Consider the following 18,184-nt stretch of genomic DNA (forward strand, 5'->3'; position numbering starts at 1 on the left):
AAAAAAAAAAAAAAAAAAAGAACAGTGAGAGTGCTACTTTAAACACATATTTTAGACAGGTAAAAAGTAAAAGGGAAAAATGCTAAGATAGAAAAAACAGAGCTGATCTTTAAAGAGGTCCTATACGTTTTCTCAGAACTGTGGCTGTACATGGTAGATATGGCCTGTAAGTATACCTGGAGGACCAGTCCATCCAGTAGCACTTGGTACCTGGTTGTATCTTTTACCACTTTGCTGAGTCTCTGTTTTGCTTCGTTCAGTAAGTCCTACAAAGAATGGCAAAGAAAAAAGTTATCTACACATCAAGGCTGGTAAATGCCCATCATGTCACATTTTATTGCTGGGTTTTCATTTAATACACACTCCAAGATAGATTTTTGTCTGGTATATTTGACTATAGCAAGAGGTCTTTATAGCTTACTCCCACAGTGAGCTCTTGCTCCACACATGAGTGCCCAGCTAGCTGTAAGTGTATTTTAATTTTTACCCAGGTCTATCACAAGAAGAAATGGTAGGGGGAAAGGGAACTGACATTTCCTAAACAAGTACTAAATGTCAAGTGTTATGCTAGAGGATTTAAATATGCCCATTCTCATTAGATCCTCTTTACCAAATATCTGTTTTGTTGTTTTTACATACATATATATATATATATATATATATATATATATATATAAACTTGTTCTAATTAGTTACACATGACAAAATGCATTTTGACACATCCTACATAAATGGAGCATAACTTCTCATTTGTCTGCTTGTACATGAGGTAGAGTTACACAGGTCATGTAAACATATATACATTTAGGGTAACAATGTCTGATTTATTCTACTATCATTCCTACCCCCATACTTCCTCCCCTCTTTTCACTCCCTTCTGTCTAGTCCAAATTACCTGTATTCTCCCCACCCGCCTTATTGTGAATTAGCAACTGCATATCAGAGAAAACATTTGGCCTTTGGTTTTTTGGGACTGGCTTATTTTGCTTAGTATAATATTCTCCAGTTCTATCTATTTACTGGCAAATGCCAAAATTTCATTCTTCTTTAAGGTTGAGTAATAATCCAATGTGTATGTACACTACAGTTTCTTTATTCATTCATCTTTTGAAGGGCACCTATGTTGGTTCCAGTTTAGCTATTGTGAACTGAGTTGCTATAAACATTGATGTGGCTGTGTCGCAGTAGTAGTTGATTCACTACTACTACTGTAGTATGCTGATTTACGTCCTTTGGGCATAAACCCATTACTGGGTCAAATGGTGATTACATTACAAATTTTCTTAGGAATCTCCATTCTGCTTTCCATAGTGGTTGCACCAATTTGCAGTCTCACCAACAATGTATGAATGTACATTTCCCCCCATATCCTTGCCAACATTTATTGTTGCTTATATTCTTGACAGCTGCCATTCTGACTGGAATGGGATGGAATTTCAGTGTAGTTTTAACATGCATTTCTCTAAATGCTAGAGATGTTGAATTTTTTATATATATTTATTGATAAATTGTATTTCTTCTATGAAGTATCTGCTCATTCCTTTGCCCATTTATTGATTACTCTTTACCAAATATCTTAACATACAGAAGTGGAAATTTGGGGTCAGAAACAATAATTTAGGCAAACAAATATGGCAGAGCTAAAATTTAAACTCAAGTTTCAATAACTTATCAGCCCCAAGCTCTTCTACAACTACTTTCCCTAAGGATGTACTATTATTTTAAGAGCAGCTTATAAATTAGGTCAATTAATTCAAGTTGCAAAAGGAATTAATCCATTGAACAGGAATCATCTACTGACTACCGTGATACTGGGAATACAACCCAGGGTCTGTTACATACTTCACAAGTCCTCCAGAGGTACATCTCCGTAGGTCTCAGTGAATCTGTGATTGCCCTGCCCTGACCTAACAAGAAGCTGAGATTATGCGAGTGTGCTACCACACCAAGCAACTAAAACTCAACATTTTAGTGAAAAAGATAGGTTGCAATTGTCCTGAACTAGTAACATATTATAGTCAACATCTCCCACAAAAGCACTCTAATCCTTTGATGTCCTAAAGGGATAAACTATTCCCATGTGGTAGGATGAATTAACAACGAGATTTTCTATTTTCCCACATTCCTAAAGCTTAAAAGCAGATAAACTACTCAAATTGGGGCCACTTTCTTTGTGAGAGTTAAATCAATATGTCATCAGTCCTTTACACTTAACAGCTGACACATTTCCATCTGATGGTTTCCCATCCCTCGAAATATATCCAAAAGTGAGCTGGTTATTTCTCTTAACAAAACATCTTGTCGTCCTGACTTTCCATTTTTGGTAATGGAAACATCATTCTCTTGATTATTCAGGAGTGAAATTCAGAACTTAGTGCTGGACTTGGAAGTGGTTGATGTCTGGCAAGTCTTCCTGTAATATATGCCTCACCTCAGTACCACCATGCTCTTTTTGTTTTTGTTGTTTTGGTACTGGGAATGGAACCCAGGAGCATTCTACCATTGTGTTTCTTTAACTGTGTAAGACAATAGTGTGTCTTCCATTTATTTAGGTTTTATAGCTTTACTTCATAGAGGTCTTACAATTCCAGGGAATTAGGATGCAAAGGCAGGAGGATCAAAAGTTCAAGATCATGTCTCAAAATTAAAAAAAAAAAAAAAAAATGGTATAGGATATTGGAGATGTGGCTCAGGGGTTAAGCATCCCTGAGTTCAATCCCTGAAACCAAAACCAAAACCAAACCAAACAAAAACAAAAACACACACAAAAAAACCTTCTAGATCCCTTTCAATTAAGTAATGTTTCTACAGGTTTCTGCCCTCTTCCTTGAATAACTATAAAACTTTCCAAATGGTATTCTTGTTTCTAACCTCTTCCCTAGCCTATACAATAATATTATTATCCTATTTATGATATTGTCCACAAAATAAAACAAAAACTCCAATGGCTTTTTACTGAAAACAGGGACCACACTCTTGGCCTTGTATTCATGATCCTATCTATATTCAATCCATCTTCCCTTTTGAGCCTTACATATTATGTACAGACCACTATGTTATTGCCCTATGATCCAGTAGAGCCGCTCTTAGATTAGAAGGTCATTAAAGTCAGGGCTTGTCTCTTATTCTTGTTTGTATTTATCATTAATACCTCATATAGTGATTTGCTGAAGAATTGTATTCTCTCTAAAAATCACTCAGCAACTCATATTTTTATGGTTCTGGGATTGAACCCAGGGCACTACACAAGCTAGGCAACTGCTCTGCCACTGAATTACATCCCCAGCCCTTTCCTCATTTGATTTTGAGACAAGGTCTTGATAATTTGCCTATGCTGGCCTTGAACATATGATCCTCCTGCCTCAGCACCCCTAGTAGCTGTAGTTACAAGTTTGTACCACCACACCTTGGCTAACATTTATAATTTTATAAGTAATGGGGCTAATTACTCACAGTGATAAGGTCATCTCTTGCTCGGAGGACTTTGAGCCTTGCTTGATTCATCAAATTGGACATCTGACTGCAAAAGGTATGGGAAAACAGCATAAGAGCAGCATAAAAAAAACAAACTGTGAAAAAACATACAGTTTTCTATTGTCATGTAAAATGAAGATTTGATAAACCAGTATTTTTCTTCCTAATGATCAAATAAAATCTTGAGATATATTTATCAGTTTCTACCAACTTACTTTCAAGATTAGGAAATATTTAATGAATGTCTGCCAAGTGGCAAACACATTCACATCAGTTATTGCAATTTAATTTTTCAATAATCCTTAAGGTTACCATCTTCACAAATGAGAAAAAAGAAGTTAAACAATTTGCCCAAGGTCAGGTAAGCAGTAGGAGGTAAAGTTAAGAACTGCACTGCAAAGCACCTGCTCTGTCCTCATCCTCCTTTTTTGGGGGGGTGGGGGTGGGGGTTACTTTGGGTTGAGCCCAGGGCCTCTTGCATGCTAAGCAAACACCAATGAACAATAACCTCGGCCCCATGTTTCACTGACTTCTGAGAGCTTCTTTAGCTTAATATTAGGACCAAGATTTACTGACATTTTCTTCTGCTGCTCAATCTGTTTTTCTTTCTTCTCATAGTATTCCATAATCTTCAGTCTTTGGGTTTGCACAAGACGGCCTTTCTCAATGTTGAACTCTTCTTCTGCCTACAGTAAAATTAATTACCATTAATTCATTGACATTAGATTTTAGCAAACAGTTGTACTCTAAGCAGCTGGTAACTAGAGACACTTGCTTATGATCACTTATTCTATATCTAAAACCTAAGATTTATTGTGATGCTCACCTGCAAAGATTACTTCTAATTTATTCAAAAGGAAAGACCGATGATTTTTATTATAAATGATAAATAAGAAAATTAAAAATGTGATCAAGGGAAGCTGTACCCAGTCACAAAGTTACAAAATATATAATCAGACACAAGCTTTTGTTCACAAATAATAATAATAATAATAATAATAATGTATTCTTCATTTAGTCCACTTTCTTACTAGGGCTAATTTAAAAAAAAAAAACAGAATTTGGGTTATTGCCTATAAAATTTGATCAAGTAACAGCCTCAGTGTCCCATGTTGTAAAATGAAATAACAAAAAGTATTCTTTTCACATGAGTTGAATATGTAAATTTAACAGCTCTAAAACAGGAATTTTACAAACAAGGGTTATTATTTTCATTAATGAAAATTACTTAGCAGTTATTTCTTTAAAATGTTATCCTGTCTGTGGGTATAGTTCAGTGACAGAACATCTATCTAGCTTGTGCAAGGGCCTGGGTTTGATCCCAGCATAGTCCAAAACAACCAACCAAATAAATAAAGTTAACTTAATGAGATGTCCACAATTTTCAAACAATAAGAAATTATGATTTTGGAAAAGTTAGCAAAAGTTGCTGATTCAGATGATCAAGGCTTGGCACAGGTACTTGAACTTGCATGTTCTAAAATTAATTTTTTTTTTTGCGGGGTGGGTACTGGGGTTTGAACCCAAGGGTGCTTAACCATTAAGCCACCATCTTAACCTTTTTAAATTTTTTTTTAATATTTCTTAGTTTTTATAGTTGGACACAATACTTTTATTTTATTTATTTATTTTTATGTGGTGCTGAGGATTGAACCCAGCGCCTCGCACATGCTAGGCAAGGGCTCTACAGCTGAGCCACAACCGCAGCCCACCCTTTTTATTTTAATGTATTTATTTTTTTTTAAAGTTTGAGACATAGTCTTGCTAAGTTGCTTAAGGCCTTGCTAAATTGCTGAGGATGGCCTTGAACTTGCAATTCTCCCACCTCAGGTCTTCTGAGGCACTGGGATTACGGGCACGCAGCCATGCCTGACTCTAAATGTTTTTATAACTTGTCTCTGTACCTATCATGGGAAATAAAGATGATGGTGTTATACAGGGTAAGACTACTTTTTCAATTTTTTTAAATATTTATTTTTTAGTTGGACACAATATGTTTTATTTTTATGTGGTGCTGAGGGCCTCGAAACTGCTAGATGAGCGCTCTACAGCTTAGCCACAACCCCAGCCCTACTTTTTCAATTTTAAAAAATATTTTTTTTGTGGTACTAGGGATTAAAACCCAGTGGTATTTTACCACTGAGCTACATCTCCATATCTTTTTATTTTTTATTTTGAGACAGATCACTAAGTTGCCTAGGTTGGCCTTGAACTTTTGATTCTTTTGCTTCAGCATTCCCACGTAGCTGAGATTATATGCATGCACCACCATGTTGGGCAGGATCAGATTACTTTTTTGGTGGGGTACTGGGAACTGATCTCAGGGGCACTCAACCACTGAGCCACATCTGCAGCCCTATTTTGTATTTTATTTTAAAGACAGGGTCTCACTGAGTTGCTTAGCGCCTTGCCATTGCTGAGGCTGGCTTTGAAATTGCAATCCTCCTGTCTCAGCCTCTGGAACCACTGGGATTACAGGCATGTGACACTGCACCTGGCACAATTATTTTAAACAAGAATACAATTCCTCAAATAATAGCTGAAATAAAACTTTTTTTTTTTTGGTACTAGGGATCGAACGTAGGGGTACATAACTGCTGAGCCACATCTCCAGCCCTTTTTTATATTTTATTTAGAGACAGGGTCTTGCTGAGTTGCTTAGGGCCTCACTAAATTGCTGAGACTGGCATTGAACTCACAATCTTCCTACCTCAACATCCTGAGCTGCTGAAATTACAGGCATATAAAACTTTTATACTTGGCCCACAGAAAATGAGAGGAACTAGTCATACAAGAAACTGTAGTCTTTTGCCAGATGTGGTGGCACACGACTGTAATACCAGCAATTTGGGAGGCTGAGGCCAGAGGATTGCACATTTGAGGTCAGCCTCAGCAACTTAGTGAGACTTAAGCAACTCAGTGGGACCCTGTCTCAAAATAGAAAATAAAATGCTCTAAGGGATATAGCTGAGTGGGTTAAATCCCCAGAACCAAAAAAGAAAGAAACTGCGGTGTTTCTATGACCACTAAAATAATATTAAATAGACTATCAATTATTATATATTAATGGGAGTTAAAATAATCTTTTTCCCTAAGTGATAATTCAAAGTTTCAGAGAGCTTCAGTTTTTGAGCAGGCAAATACAATGCCTGAAAGTTAGCTAACAAATATAACTATAGTAGATTTAAAAGATAAAAATAAAATATTAGAAAATATTGGGCTGGGATGCGTGCGGCTCAGGTTCGATCTCAGCACCACATACAAACAAAGATGTTGTGTCCGCCGAAAACTGAAAAATAAATATAAAAAAAAAAAAAATTCTCTCTTAAAAAAAAAAAAAAAATATATATATATATACACACACACACACACATTAGAAAATATGTTTTGGGGGCTGGGGCCGTCGCTCAGTGGTAGAGCACTTGCCTGGCACATGGGAGGCACTGGGTTCAATCCTCAGCACCACATAAAAATAAATAAACAAAATAAAGGTATTGTGTACAACTAAAAAATAAATTTAAAAAAAAAAGGAAGAAAGAAAATGTGTTTTGATAATATTTTAAATGCCTATTATGATTATATTTAAGGAATAAAAACTTGATACACTGTTAAGGAATGTAAGTTGATATAAACAATGTACAACTGGAATTTTTTGCTTTTTTTTTTTTTTTTGAGACAGGGTTTTGGTCTTACTATACTGCCTAGGCTGTTATCAGACCCCTGGGCTCAAGTGATCCTCCTGCCTCAACTTCCCAAGTATCTGCAACTACAAACAAATTTCACTTTGCCTTGTAACCACCTCATAAGAATTTTAGATGCTGACTAAACGTCACCTTTGTTATGTACAATGGCTTTCATTTTAATGTTACTTACAAACTTTACTGCAATTATGAATTACGGATTCCATAAGAAAATTAAACCATGCATTAATTTTCTACCCCTATGATAAAATTTCAGGACACTTATTAACAATCAGAACAACTACAAAGGAAAATTTATTTATTTTTTAAACATTAAAGACATTATTCTTTTTTTAAAACTTCTTTTTTTAATTATAGATGGACACAATACCTTTATTTTATTTATTTTTATGTGGTGCGGAGGATTGAACTCAGTGCCTCACACATGCTACCACTGAGCCACCACCCCAGCCCATAGACATATATTCTTATTAGTCCTTTGCAATTTGGTGCTAAATAATTTTATTATATTATTGCTTAGTAAAGCAAAACAGTATGAAACTTTGATGATTTCTTAAAACTAGAAAATGGATCTTACCTTTGCATCTATTTCTTCTGCTTTCTCATTGGCTTCTTGTTCAATAAAAGCCATCATGTGCTTTATCTATAAGAAAAATAATATTTTTAATTTGACGGGAAAAGAAAATGTATCTTTTCTGATTCATTCAATAACCACTTATTGAATGCATATCATGTGCCAGAAGCTGAGTACATGGATAAATGAGACAGTTTCTGCTTTTAGGAAGGCTTATAATCTGGAATTTATTTTAGCAAATGAACAAGATACAATATTCAACAACACAGATAAACTGGACATAATTCTACTGCAAGGAACCTGGAATATTTGGGAGGACTCCTCTACTTCATGGCCCTTCAGTTAGCACCCTCTCTTTCTTTTCCCCATCAAAAAGCCATCTAAATTCAAGAGCTGGGAGTACAGTCCCAGTAGTAGAGCAACTGCCTAGACTTCGTTTGATCCCAAATACCACAAAGATTAAAAATGTTACCTGTATTTGCTGTCAAGTTTCTTACCTTCAACTCTCAACACTCTCCATCTGACTTCTGCCCCTCTGTGTCCACTGAAAGTGGTCTCATAAAATGATCAACAACCTCCTTGTCCTTAAATCTTGGCATTCTTTTCCTTGATTTTTCAACACCATTTGATGTGATGACTAACTCTCCTTCTTTTTTTTAAAAAAATATTTATTTATTTATGTAATTGTTGATGGACATTTATTTTATTTATTTATATATGTGGTGTTGAGAATCAAACCCAGTGCCTCAACCATGTTAGGCAAGCACTCTATCACTGAGCTACAACCCCAGCCCCCAACTTGCCTTCTTGAGCAATCTCTTCCCTTTGTTTCCATTACTTCCTCCTTTTTCTCCAAGTCTCTTTTGGGGCCACACCCTTTTTTCCCTCTGGCTCCTAGACAGCTCTTTTGGGATATCTTACTCACATAACCTAAATTCAACACATTTGCTATTAACTACTGGTCACGCCCCTCCCAACCTTCCAGGCATGAATGTTAACAAAAGACCTTTCTTCTACCAATCACCAAATCCTATCAATTCTTTTTTAACAGTTTCTAAATTTGCCCATATCTCTCCATCACCTAGTCCCTTCCATTATCTCTCAGCTGAACTATTACACCAGCTTCCAAATGTCTCCCAAATGCCCCTAGTCCTGTTACCACTCTAATATAGAATGCAAAGATTTTAGAAGGTACAGGACCTGATCTGATCACTGCTTACCTTTCAAGCCTAACATGGACAAACCCTTCACTACTCACCACTCTTCAGACTTAGTTCCTATCACACTAAGCTTATTTTCAGTTACGTGAGTTTATAGTTGTCTCTTACTTCCAAGACTCCAAAATGCTCTACTTTCTACTTGAAACAACACGCTTTCCTTCCCCTCTTTGTCTCAATACATCTCAAGTCTCAGCTAGCTTAACTGCCATCTCCTTTGGGATATCTTTCCTGAACCTCCCACTCCTGTGCACCTGGGGCACTCTGTTCTTCCTCTACCAGAGCAGCTAAACATTTAGTCACAATTGCTTGCTTACATGTCCCGTCTTCAACTAAATCATGAGGCTAGGAACTTGTTACACGGTTTTGGATCACTGACATCACTGGAGAATAATGTCAACTAAAATATTCTGAGTGGAATTTGGGATAATTGATACCTAAACTTAAAACTCATAATGTATTGACGCTAGTGGCAGATGTAAAATATTCAAGTAAAATTCCAACCCATATAGCTAATAAAAATTCAGTGGTAGTGGAATGGCAGTTTCATTTCACAATTTCACAGGGACTGTACCTAAAAGAAGTAATCAAAAATAAATAAATAAATAAAGCCAGTGGCTATGGAGGATCACCAATTCAAAGCCAGCCTTAGCAATAGTGAGGATCTAAGCAACTCAGTGGGACCCTGTCTCTAAACAAAATACAAAATAGGGCTAGGATGTGGCTCAGTGGTTGAGTGCTCGAGTTCAATCCCTGTTTAAAAAAAAAAAAAAAAAGGGTTAAAAACTTATGTAGAATCTCCATGTTATTAATTCATTTGTTTCTTCCCCTAAAACGTTAAGTTCCATGAGTATAGGGATCTTATCTGTCATTTATACCCCAAAAGATGGATTAATCACCACAGTAAGTGTTCAACAATCATTTGTGGATGAATGAGAATCTACTGTGAGTTTTAAGCCTTCTGAGTGCAGCAATGTCATTTCCCAGGTACTTTTTAGGTTCAAATTCTGGAAACAATTTCCACAGCAACTTCTCCATGTAACACAAAGATATAAATCTAAGATACACATAGATATGTAAAAATGAATTTTGTTTCACAATAATTGGTTATACTTTACATTACTGAATACTTAAAAATGGTTAAGATGGTAAATTCTGTTATGTGGGGTTTTTTAAATTTTTTTATTCTTTTGGTACTGGGGATTGAACCCAGGGGTGCTTTTCCAATAAGCTACATCTCCAGTTGTTTTAAGTTTTTACTTTAATACAAGGTCTCCTTAAGTTGCTTAGGGCTTCACTAAGTTGCTGAGGCTAGCCTTGAACTTGCAAGCCCCAGACTCACAAATTGCTGGGATTATGGACACCTATGGTTGTTTGTTGTGGTTTTTGGCATTGGGGATTGAACCCAGGAGCATTTACCCACTGAACCACATTCCTAGCCCTTTTTAGAGATAGGGTCTCACTGAGTTACTTAGGGCCTTGCTAAATTTCCTTGGCTGGCTTTGAACTCACAATCCTCTTGCCTCAGCCTTTGGAACTGCTGGGATTATAGGCATGCGCCGCTGCACCTGGCTGTTATATATTTTTTTAACCACAACTTAAAAAAAAAAAAAAAAAGTGAGTTGAGGGCTGGGGTTGTGGCTCAGTGGTAGAGCACATGCCTAGTATGTGTGAGGCACTGGGTTCGATCCTCAGCACCACATACAAATAAATGAATAGAATAAAGGTCCACCAACATCTAAATAAAAATTTTTAAAAATCAGTTGAGAATACATAAAGTCTTAAAAGAAAACACAGTATGATTTTAGAAGAGACAGCTTGAACTGGGGCTCAAAGGTAGAGCACTTATCTAGCATGTATGAGGTCCTAGGATCCATCTCCAGCAAAAAAAAAAAGAAGGAAAAACTTTATGGGGTATAGCTAAATTGCCGAGGCAGGCCTTGAACTTGTGATCCTTCTAAGTCTCCCAAGTAGCTAGGATTATAGGTGTATGTCTCCATTCCTGGAACCACTGTATTCTTTTTCTTTTTTTTAAAAAAAACAACTTTATTTTATTTTTTTATGTGGTGCTAAGGGTTGAAACCAGTGCCTCACACATGGCAGGCAAGTGTTCTACCACTGAGCCACAATCCCAGCCCACTCTATTCTTTTTTTTTTTTTTTTGAGAGAGAGAATTTTTTTTAATATTTATTTTTTTTTAGTTTTTGGCGGATACAACTTCTTTGTTTGTATGTGGTGCTGAGGATTGAACGATTGAACCCGGGCCGCACGCATGCCAGGCGAGCGCACTACCGCTTGAGCCACATCCCCAGACCCATAGCCCACTCTATTCTTGAGGAGCCAAAACATGATAATCAGAGTCTATGAAACAGATCAGTGCCTAGGAGAAAAAAAAAGTGATAAATGAAATAAATGGGAGAAGAGAAGCCAACTACTTCCCTTTATCTGCAATCTTTAGGTGAGAATCAAAGCATAGTGACCTTGGTTGTAAAGTAAAAGAATGTATTCATAAAGCATCTGAAGAAATCCACTTGTGCAATGGGTATGCAATCTATCCCATATATCTATGTATTCGCTGTTTATAGATATAGTATGGTTCTCCCACTGTATCTCAGACTGCTACCAAAAACCTCTCTGTTGAGTCCTCCAAATTCCTTCTTTGGGATCAGAAAGCAGTAAACTGGGGCTTTTACACCCCTGTGGCTGAATACAGAGCCATTCTACTGGAAGAGCCAAAACAGTATGATAATGAGAGTCAATTTCATAGATAATACAATATCACACCTTGAACTATTGGGGGTAACTAATCATGGGCAACATGCAAAGAAAAATCACTGTGCTTAAAAATTAGCCTCCACAGATTTAGGATGTATGTATTGTCATGATGAAGAATGGTGTCTCCCTAAGTTCTATTTGAAGCCTCTCTGAACTTATTTTGTCTGGAATTTCTAAAGTAGTTTAATTAGGATTAGGGAATGCAACCCAGGACCTACCATGCAAGAGGTACTGGATTCCATCCCGAGCCTAGGGTGGTGGGTTAGGAATTACCTAAACACAGTAATCAAAACTGATGTTTATGAATGCTACAAGATGTGGTTGGCCTCTAAATGTGAAATCTGATTCAAGCTGAATTATCTGCTTTCATCATTCACAATGGACACTCAAGTACCAGATTTGACTGGATCAGCCTACTCTACAGCAAAAGACACTCATTTTAACCCAGGTCAGAGAAGCCTATTTACAGTCAACCAAGGGTTCCAAGAGAAAAAGTCAATCCCTTAAAGGACATTTAACTCCACCCCTAAGGCAGAAAGACCTGACCGCTAAAAAAATACTTTTTTCCCCTTTCTGCTAACCCAGTTATCAAAGGATTTTATTCAATTTCCTTTGAAAATTTGTTAAAGTAGACGGGTGCAGTGGCACATGCCTATAATCCCAATGGCTCAGAAGGCTGAGGCAGGAGGATCCTGAGTTCAAAGCCAGCCTCAACAAAAGTGAGGCGCTAAGAACTCAGTAAGATTTTGTCTGTAAATAAAATACAAATAGGGCCAGGGATGTGGCATAGTGGCCGAGTGCCCCTGAGTTCGATCCCTAATACCAAAAAATAATAATAATAATAAAAAATAAATAAAACAAATAACCATACTCTTCAGATTAAAAAAAAAAGGGGGGGTCTGGGGTTTGTGGCTCAGTGGTAGAGTGCTTGCATAGTACATGTGAGGCATTGGGTTCGATTCTCAGCACCGTTTAAAAATAAATTAATTGGGGTTGTGGCTCATTGGAAGAGCACTTGCCTTGTACATGTGAGGTACTGGGTTCAATCCTCAGCACCACATAAAAATAAATAAATAAAGATATTGTGTCCATCTACAACTAAAAAATACTTTTAAAAAGCAAGCAAACATACACAAATATCTTAATATGATAGAGAAGCAGTCAAGGAATTCAGGATTTATTCAGCACTACAATGTGCTTGGCACCTGGCCTATTCATGGCTGAGAATACAGTGAGTAAAACATACCACCCTGGGGTGGGGGACATAGAACTTGCCTAGCACGCACAAGACACTGGAATATTTTTTCTTTCTTTTCTTTTTTTGCAGTATTGGGGATTTGAACCCAGTTACACTCTACCACTGAGCTACATCCCCAACCCTTTTTATTTTTTAATTTTTTGAGATGGGGTCTTGTCAAGTTGTAAAAGCTAGCCTCGAAACTTGCAATCCTCCTGTCTCTGGAGTAGACAGGCGTGTGCTACCAAGCCCATTTAGGGCCCTGAATTTGATTGCCAGCACCACAACAAAACAAAACAAAACAAAACACTGGAAATTAAATGCAGTGGTGGGGGAAAAGAAAAAATTACTTTAATCTACAATCCAAGGAAATACATTGCCTTACTTTTGCACTCCACCTTTCCTGTAGAAGCCTTAGTCTTCTAAATACCACAAGGTACAATGATGGAATAAGAGGAAGAAGGGAATTAGTACTGTGAATACTAACAGCATTGTACTTCTCCACTGCATCGATTTTCCTATATTCGAATTCAAAGGTGGTGATAAATGTTTGAAAAACTTCATTTTCTACTATTTCTACTATTGTAGGAATTCTCCACAGAAGCTATTTTTTATCATTCCTATTTCACTTTTGTGATCAGCACAAGGAAAGAGGAAAACAAGGAAGGAAGGAAGGAAGGAAGGGAAAAATGAAGAACTACCTCATTCTTCTTAGGGAATATTAGGTTAGGGATAAAATGAAAAGATTATTTTTAAATAAGGAAATGGAAACATCAAAGGAAAAAACATTTTATTGCTCATCTAAGAAGATTCATAAGCTACTGAGTGTGCTTTAGTCAGAGAATTTTCCTAGTATTTGGGGGAAAAAAGTAGGTTCAGTTCTCCACAGATATTAAATTGCAGCCTTAAAATTTCCTTCTCTGAAAAATCTACTGGCAACACGATTATTAAACACTAGAACCCTTGTTTCAGGATATCAATTAGCAAGACCATTCCCTTGTTATAGACCTGTCAACACCACTATACTCCTAGGAGAGGCTTTTGCAGTTACAACATTCCTTTCCATTTTTCTTATTTTGAGAAAAGGCTGGCCTGGAACTCTTAGGCTCAAATGGTGCCCTGGCCTCAGCCTCCTGCGTCAGGTATCTTAGAATACTCCTAATGTCTGCAACTTAAGGGTATGGTGCATTTTTAAAAGCTAAACAAGTTTCTCAAGATTGAGTATATTCACTTTCAAAAGTGATGTAAGTTCAAGACTTGCATGACAATTTTTTCCAAAAATCCTGACTCGCCTCCCTTGTATCAAACAACATTAGGTGCTGGGGCTCATAAATTTAAGAAAAAGAGCCAGGCGTGTTGGCACATGCCGGTTTCCAGCGATTGGGGAAGCTGAGGAAGGAGGGTCATAAATTCGAGGCCAGCCTCAGCAACTTGGCGAGGCTCCCAATATAAATAAAAGGTGGGGGGGGGCTGGGGTTGTGGCTCAGCGGTAAAGCGCTCGCCTTAGCGAGTGCGAGGTCCTGGGTTCAATCCTCAGCACCATATAAAAATAAATAAATAAATAAAGGTATTAACAGCCACAACTAAAATATTTAAAAAAAAAAAAGGTCTGGGAATGCAGTTCAGTGGGAAAGACCCCGTGATTAAGGAAGAAAAAAATCCAAGAAAACGAGATTTTTGCATTTGCATTAATATTCAAACTAGATTCGTTATGACAGAAGACACTCCTTCAAAATAAAAATTCAAAGTGCATAAAGGGAATGACCTCAAAACAACATTGAAAGCTGCTCTCCTACAACATTGTTTCTTTCCCATCATATATCGTGAGCCCTTCCCTCGGGGTTAAAAACTCAAGTGAAAAGACTGTTTTCAATCTTTGCGCAGATCTCTGTCCAATTAAGTACCACTAATATGGGTGGGCAGAGCTAGGCGTGCAGACAAGCGGGCTGCACGTAAGACCCAAGGAGAAGTCACATGAGCTATGGGGCAAATCCCCCACAGAGACCACCAGGACTTTGGGTAAGGGACCCAGCTGCAGCAATCGACGTGCCTAAGGCCCAAGCCTTCTTCGAGCCGTACTCTGCCCACCTCCCCCAGGATGGCGCCTCAGATTCGCGAAACCCAACCCAGCCCCTCACCTGCTTCTGCACGTCAGCATCGCTGAGAGCCATGGTGAAAGCGATGCTAGGTCGGAGGGCAACTGGCCCGAACTCAGTTAAGAAAAAGGGCGGTGGAAAAACAGGGCCAACAAAACCAGAGCAGGTTCTCTGACTTCCTTTACTTTATAACCCGTCTTCCGCTTCCTGCTAGGTGCCGGTGCAGCCCAGCCTATGAGGCTTTCCAGCCAATGGAAAGAGCCTGGGTCTCATGAAGTCCTGCCCTTCCTTAAACTGACGCATGCGCGGTCAGCTCCTGGAGACAATTCTGGCTGGTGACCTCGCCTCTTCTGTTTAGACCTGAATGACTTCCATAGGAGGGAAGGACAATGAGGAATTCGTGTATTTAAAATTAATCGGAGCAGTTTGAATTTCTTCAGCCTTACTCCCCTTTCGTTTTTAAAAATGTTTAAATATTTTACTTTTGCCCAAACCATAAAGTATTATGATTTTGTTTTCGTGGCTTAAATGGAAACAACTCACCAATATTTTGTTCTTAACAAATTGTATGTGTGTGTGTGTGGGGGGGGGGTTGGGTTGTGGCTCAGCGGTAGAACACTCGCCTAGCATGTGCAAGGCGCTGGGTTCGGCCCTCAGCACCACATAAAAATAAATAAAATAAATGTATTGTGTCCAACTACAAAATTTTTTTTTTTTTTAATATGGGGCTGGGTTGGGGATGTGGCTCAAGCGGTAGCGCGCTCGCCTGGCATGCGTGTGGCCCAGGTTCGAACCTCAGCACCACATACAAACAAAGATGTGTCCGCCAAAAACTAAAAAGTAAATATTAAAAAAAATATATGGGGCTGGAGATAATAGCTCAGTTGGTATAATGATTGACTCGCATGCTCAGGCCCTGGGTTCGATCCCCGGCACAAAAAAAAAAAAAAAAAAAAAAAATTGCCCCAACTACAAAGGTAAAACCTTTCAAAAACTCCTTTATTTTTAGGACAGACTCCTGGTAGTAGATTATGAGTCAAAAGTAGACACATTTGTATTATTAATTTTTTATTTTGAAGAAATTTCAAACAAGCTGTTAACAATAACAGAATAGTGCAAGGAACTCTCTTGCAGGGAGTTCTTAATACATGTTGCCAAATTGCTTTCCAGCTGTACTAGTCTACATGTTCCTTGTAGTGTAATGAAAGAATGGTATACATATTTGAGAAGACTAGTAATAATTGGGTAAGGGAAGGATTTAGCCACAGGACAATAAGACTAATACCAAAAAGAAAAAAATCCATACAACTGAACTTAACTTCTTCAATGTTCAAATCAACTGAGCTAAAACCAAACTAAAACTGTCTCATTTTGTTAGTTTCCACATTACTATCTTCATTCTTCACCAATCTAGAAGACAGATTTTCAGGATTATGCCTCCCTCTTAACATTCCTAGGCTAGGACAAAGTGGCATTAACTCATTTGGATTACAATCACTCCTTTTACCTATTTTTACAATATAATGCAAATAACTGGGTTTTCAGAGAGCAGCAATCTAGTGCCACAAATTGTTATTAAATTAATACATGAAATAGATGTAACACTGTGTAAATCAATGTACTTTTTTTTTTTTTTAATACCAGGGATTGAACCCAGGGGCACTCCACCACTGAGCAACATCTCCATCCCTACTTTTTATTTTATTTAGAGACAGGGTCTCACTGAGTTGCTGAGGCTGGCTTTGAACTTTCGATCCTCCTGTCTTAGCCTCCTGAGCCACTGGGATTTCAGGCATGCACCACTAAGCCCCTGGCTTCAATGTACCTTTGTTTCTTTAAATATTTATTTTTTAGTTGTAGTTGGACACAATACCTTTATTTTATTTATTGTTATGTGATGCTGAGGATTGAACCCAGGGCCTCGGACATGCAAGGTGAGCACTCTACCACTGAGCCATAGCCCCAGACCCCCTTTGTTTGTTTTTGAAAACAGAATCTTGGCTTATTACTACTTTGGGGCACAAAAAGAAGTATTAAGAATAATTCAAATATTTTGTACCGGCCACCTAAATTTGCATTTATCAACCGGGCACAGTGGCACAGGCCTGTAATCCCAGCTGCTCAGGAGGCTGAGGCAGGAGGATCACGAATTCAAAGCCAGCCTCAGCAATGGTGAGGAGGCACTAAGCAACTCTGTGAGACCCTGTCTCAAAATAAAAAATAAAAAGGACTGGGAATGTGACTCAGTGGTAATGGACCCCTAGGTTAAATTCCCAGTACCAAGAAAAAAAACATCATGTCACAGATATAATTAAAATTCCCTTTTGTGGGGCTGGGGTTGTGGCTAGAGCGCTCACCTAGCATGTGCGGGGCACTGGGTTTGATCCTCAGCACCACATAAAAATAAAATAAAGATATTGTGTCCAACTACAACTAAAAACAAAATATTTTTTTAATTCCCTTTTGTGTAGCTTTCTATTTATTGTGTAGCTCTTCTATTTATGCTGTGGTTTTTTTGGTTTTGGTACCAGGGATTGAACTCGGGGTACCTGACCACTGAGCCACATCCTCAGCCCTATTTTGTATTTTACTTAGAGACAGGGTCTCACTGAGTTGCTTAGCGCCTTGTCTTTGCTTATAATCCTCCCGCCTCAGCCTCCTGAGGCACTGGGATTACAGACGTGTGCCATTGCGCCCGGCTTGCCCCACCCCTTTTAAAAAATATTTTTTAGTTGTACACAATATGGACACAATACCTTTATTTTATTTATTTTTATGTGGTACTCAAGATTGAACCCAGTATCTCACACATGTAAGGCAAGACCTCTACCACTGACCTACAGCCCCTTTTTACTTTTTATTCTGAGACAGGGTCTTACTAAACTGCCCAGGCTGGAATAGAACTTTCAATTGAACTGTCTCCCAAGTAACTGGGATTACAGGAATGTGCCACTGCATCCCCAGCTTCATTTGTCTTGAATTCTTGAAGAGGGCTAGGAGTATAGCTCAGCAGTAGAACACATGCTTAGCTCTGGTTTCCATGCCCAGCATTACACACTAAAAAATAGTTTTGTTTTTGTTTTTTGGTACCAGGGAGTGAACTCGGGGTT

General features: G+C 38.0%; 1 protein-coding gene across 1 annotated transcript in view; it reads right to left on the reverse strand.

Annotated features, from left to right (window-relative positions):
• Atp6v1e1 (ATPase H+ transporting V1 subunit E1) overlaps window positions 1–15,293 on the reverse strand; it is a 25,174-nt gene extending 9,881 nt beyond the window's left edge. Inside the window, exons 1-5 of the mRNA XM_015500817.2 lie at window positions 15,117–15,293; window positions 7,753–7,818; window positions 4,051–4,160; window positions 3,454–3,520; window positions 177–266 (exon numbers count right to left, since the gene is read on the reverse strand). Of these exons, the coding sequence (XP_015356303.1) occupies window positions 177–266; window positions 3,454–3,520; window positions 4,051–4,160; window positions 7,753–7,818; window positions 15,117–15,149 (366 nt within the window). The 5' untranslated portion in view covers window positions 15,150–15,293. The remainder of the gene's footprint in view (window positions 1–176; window positions 267–3,453; window positions 3,521–4,050; window positions 4,161–7,752; window positions 7,819–15,116) is intronic.
• Window positions 15,294–18,184: the final 2,891 nt, after the last annotated feature.

This window comes from Marmota marmota, unplaced genomic scaffold (assembly GCF_001458135.2).
Source record: "Marmota marmota marmota unplaced genomic scaffold, marMar, whole genome shotgun sequence".
In the NCBI taxonomy this organism is placed as follows: Eukaryota; Metazoa; Chordata; class Mammalia; order Rodentia; family Sciuridae; genus Marmota; species Marmota marmota.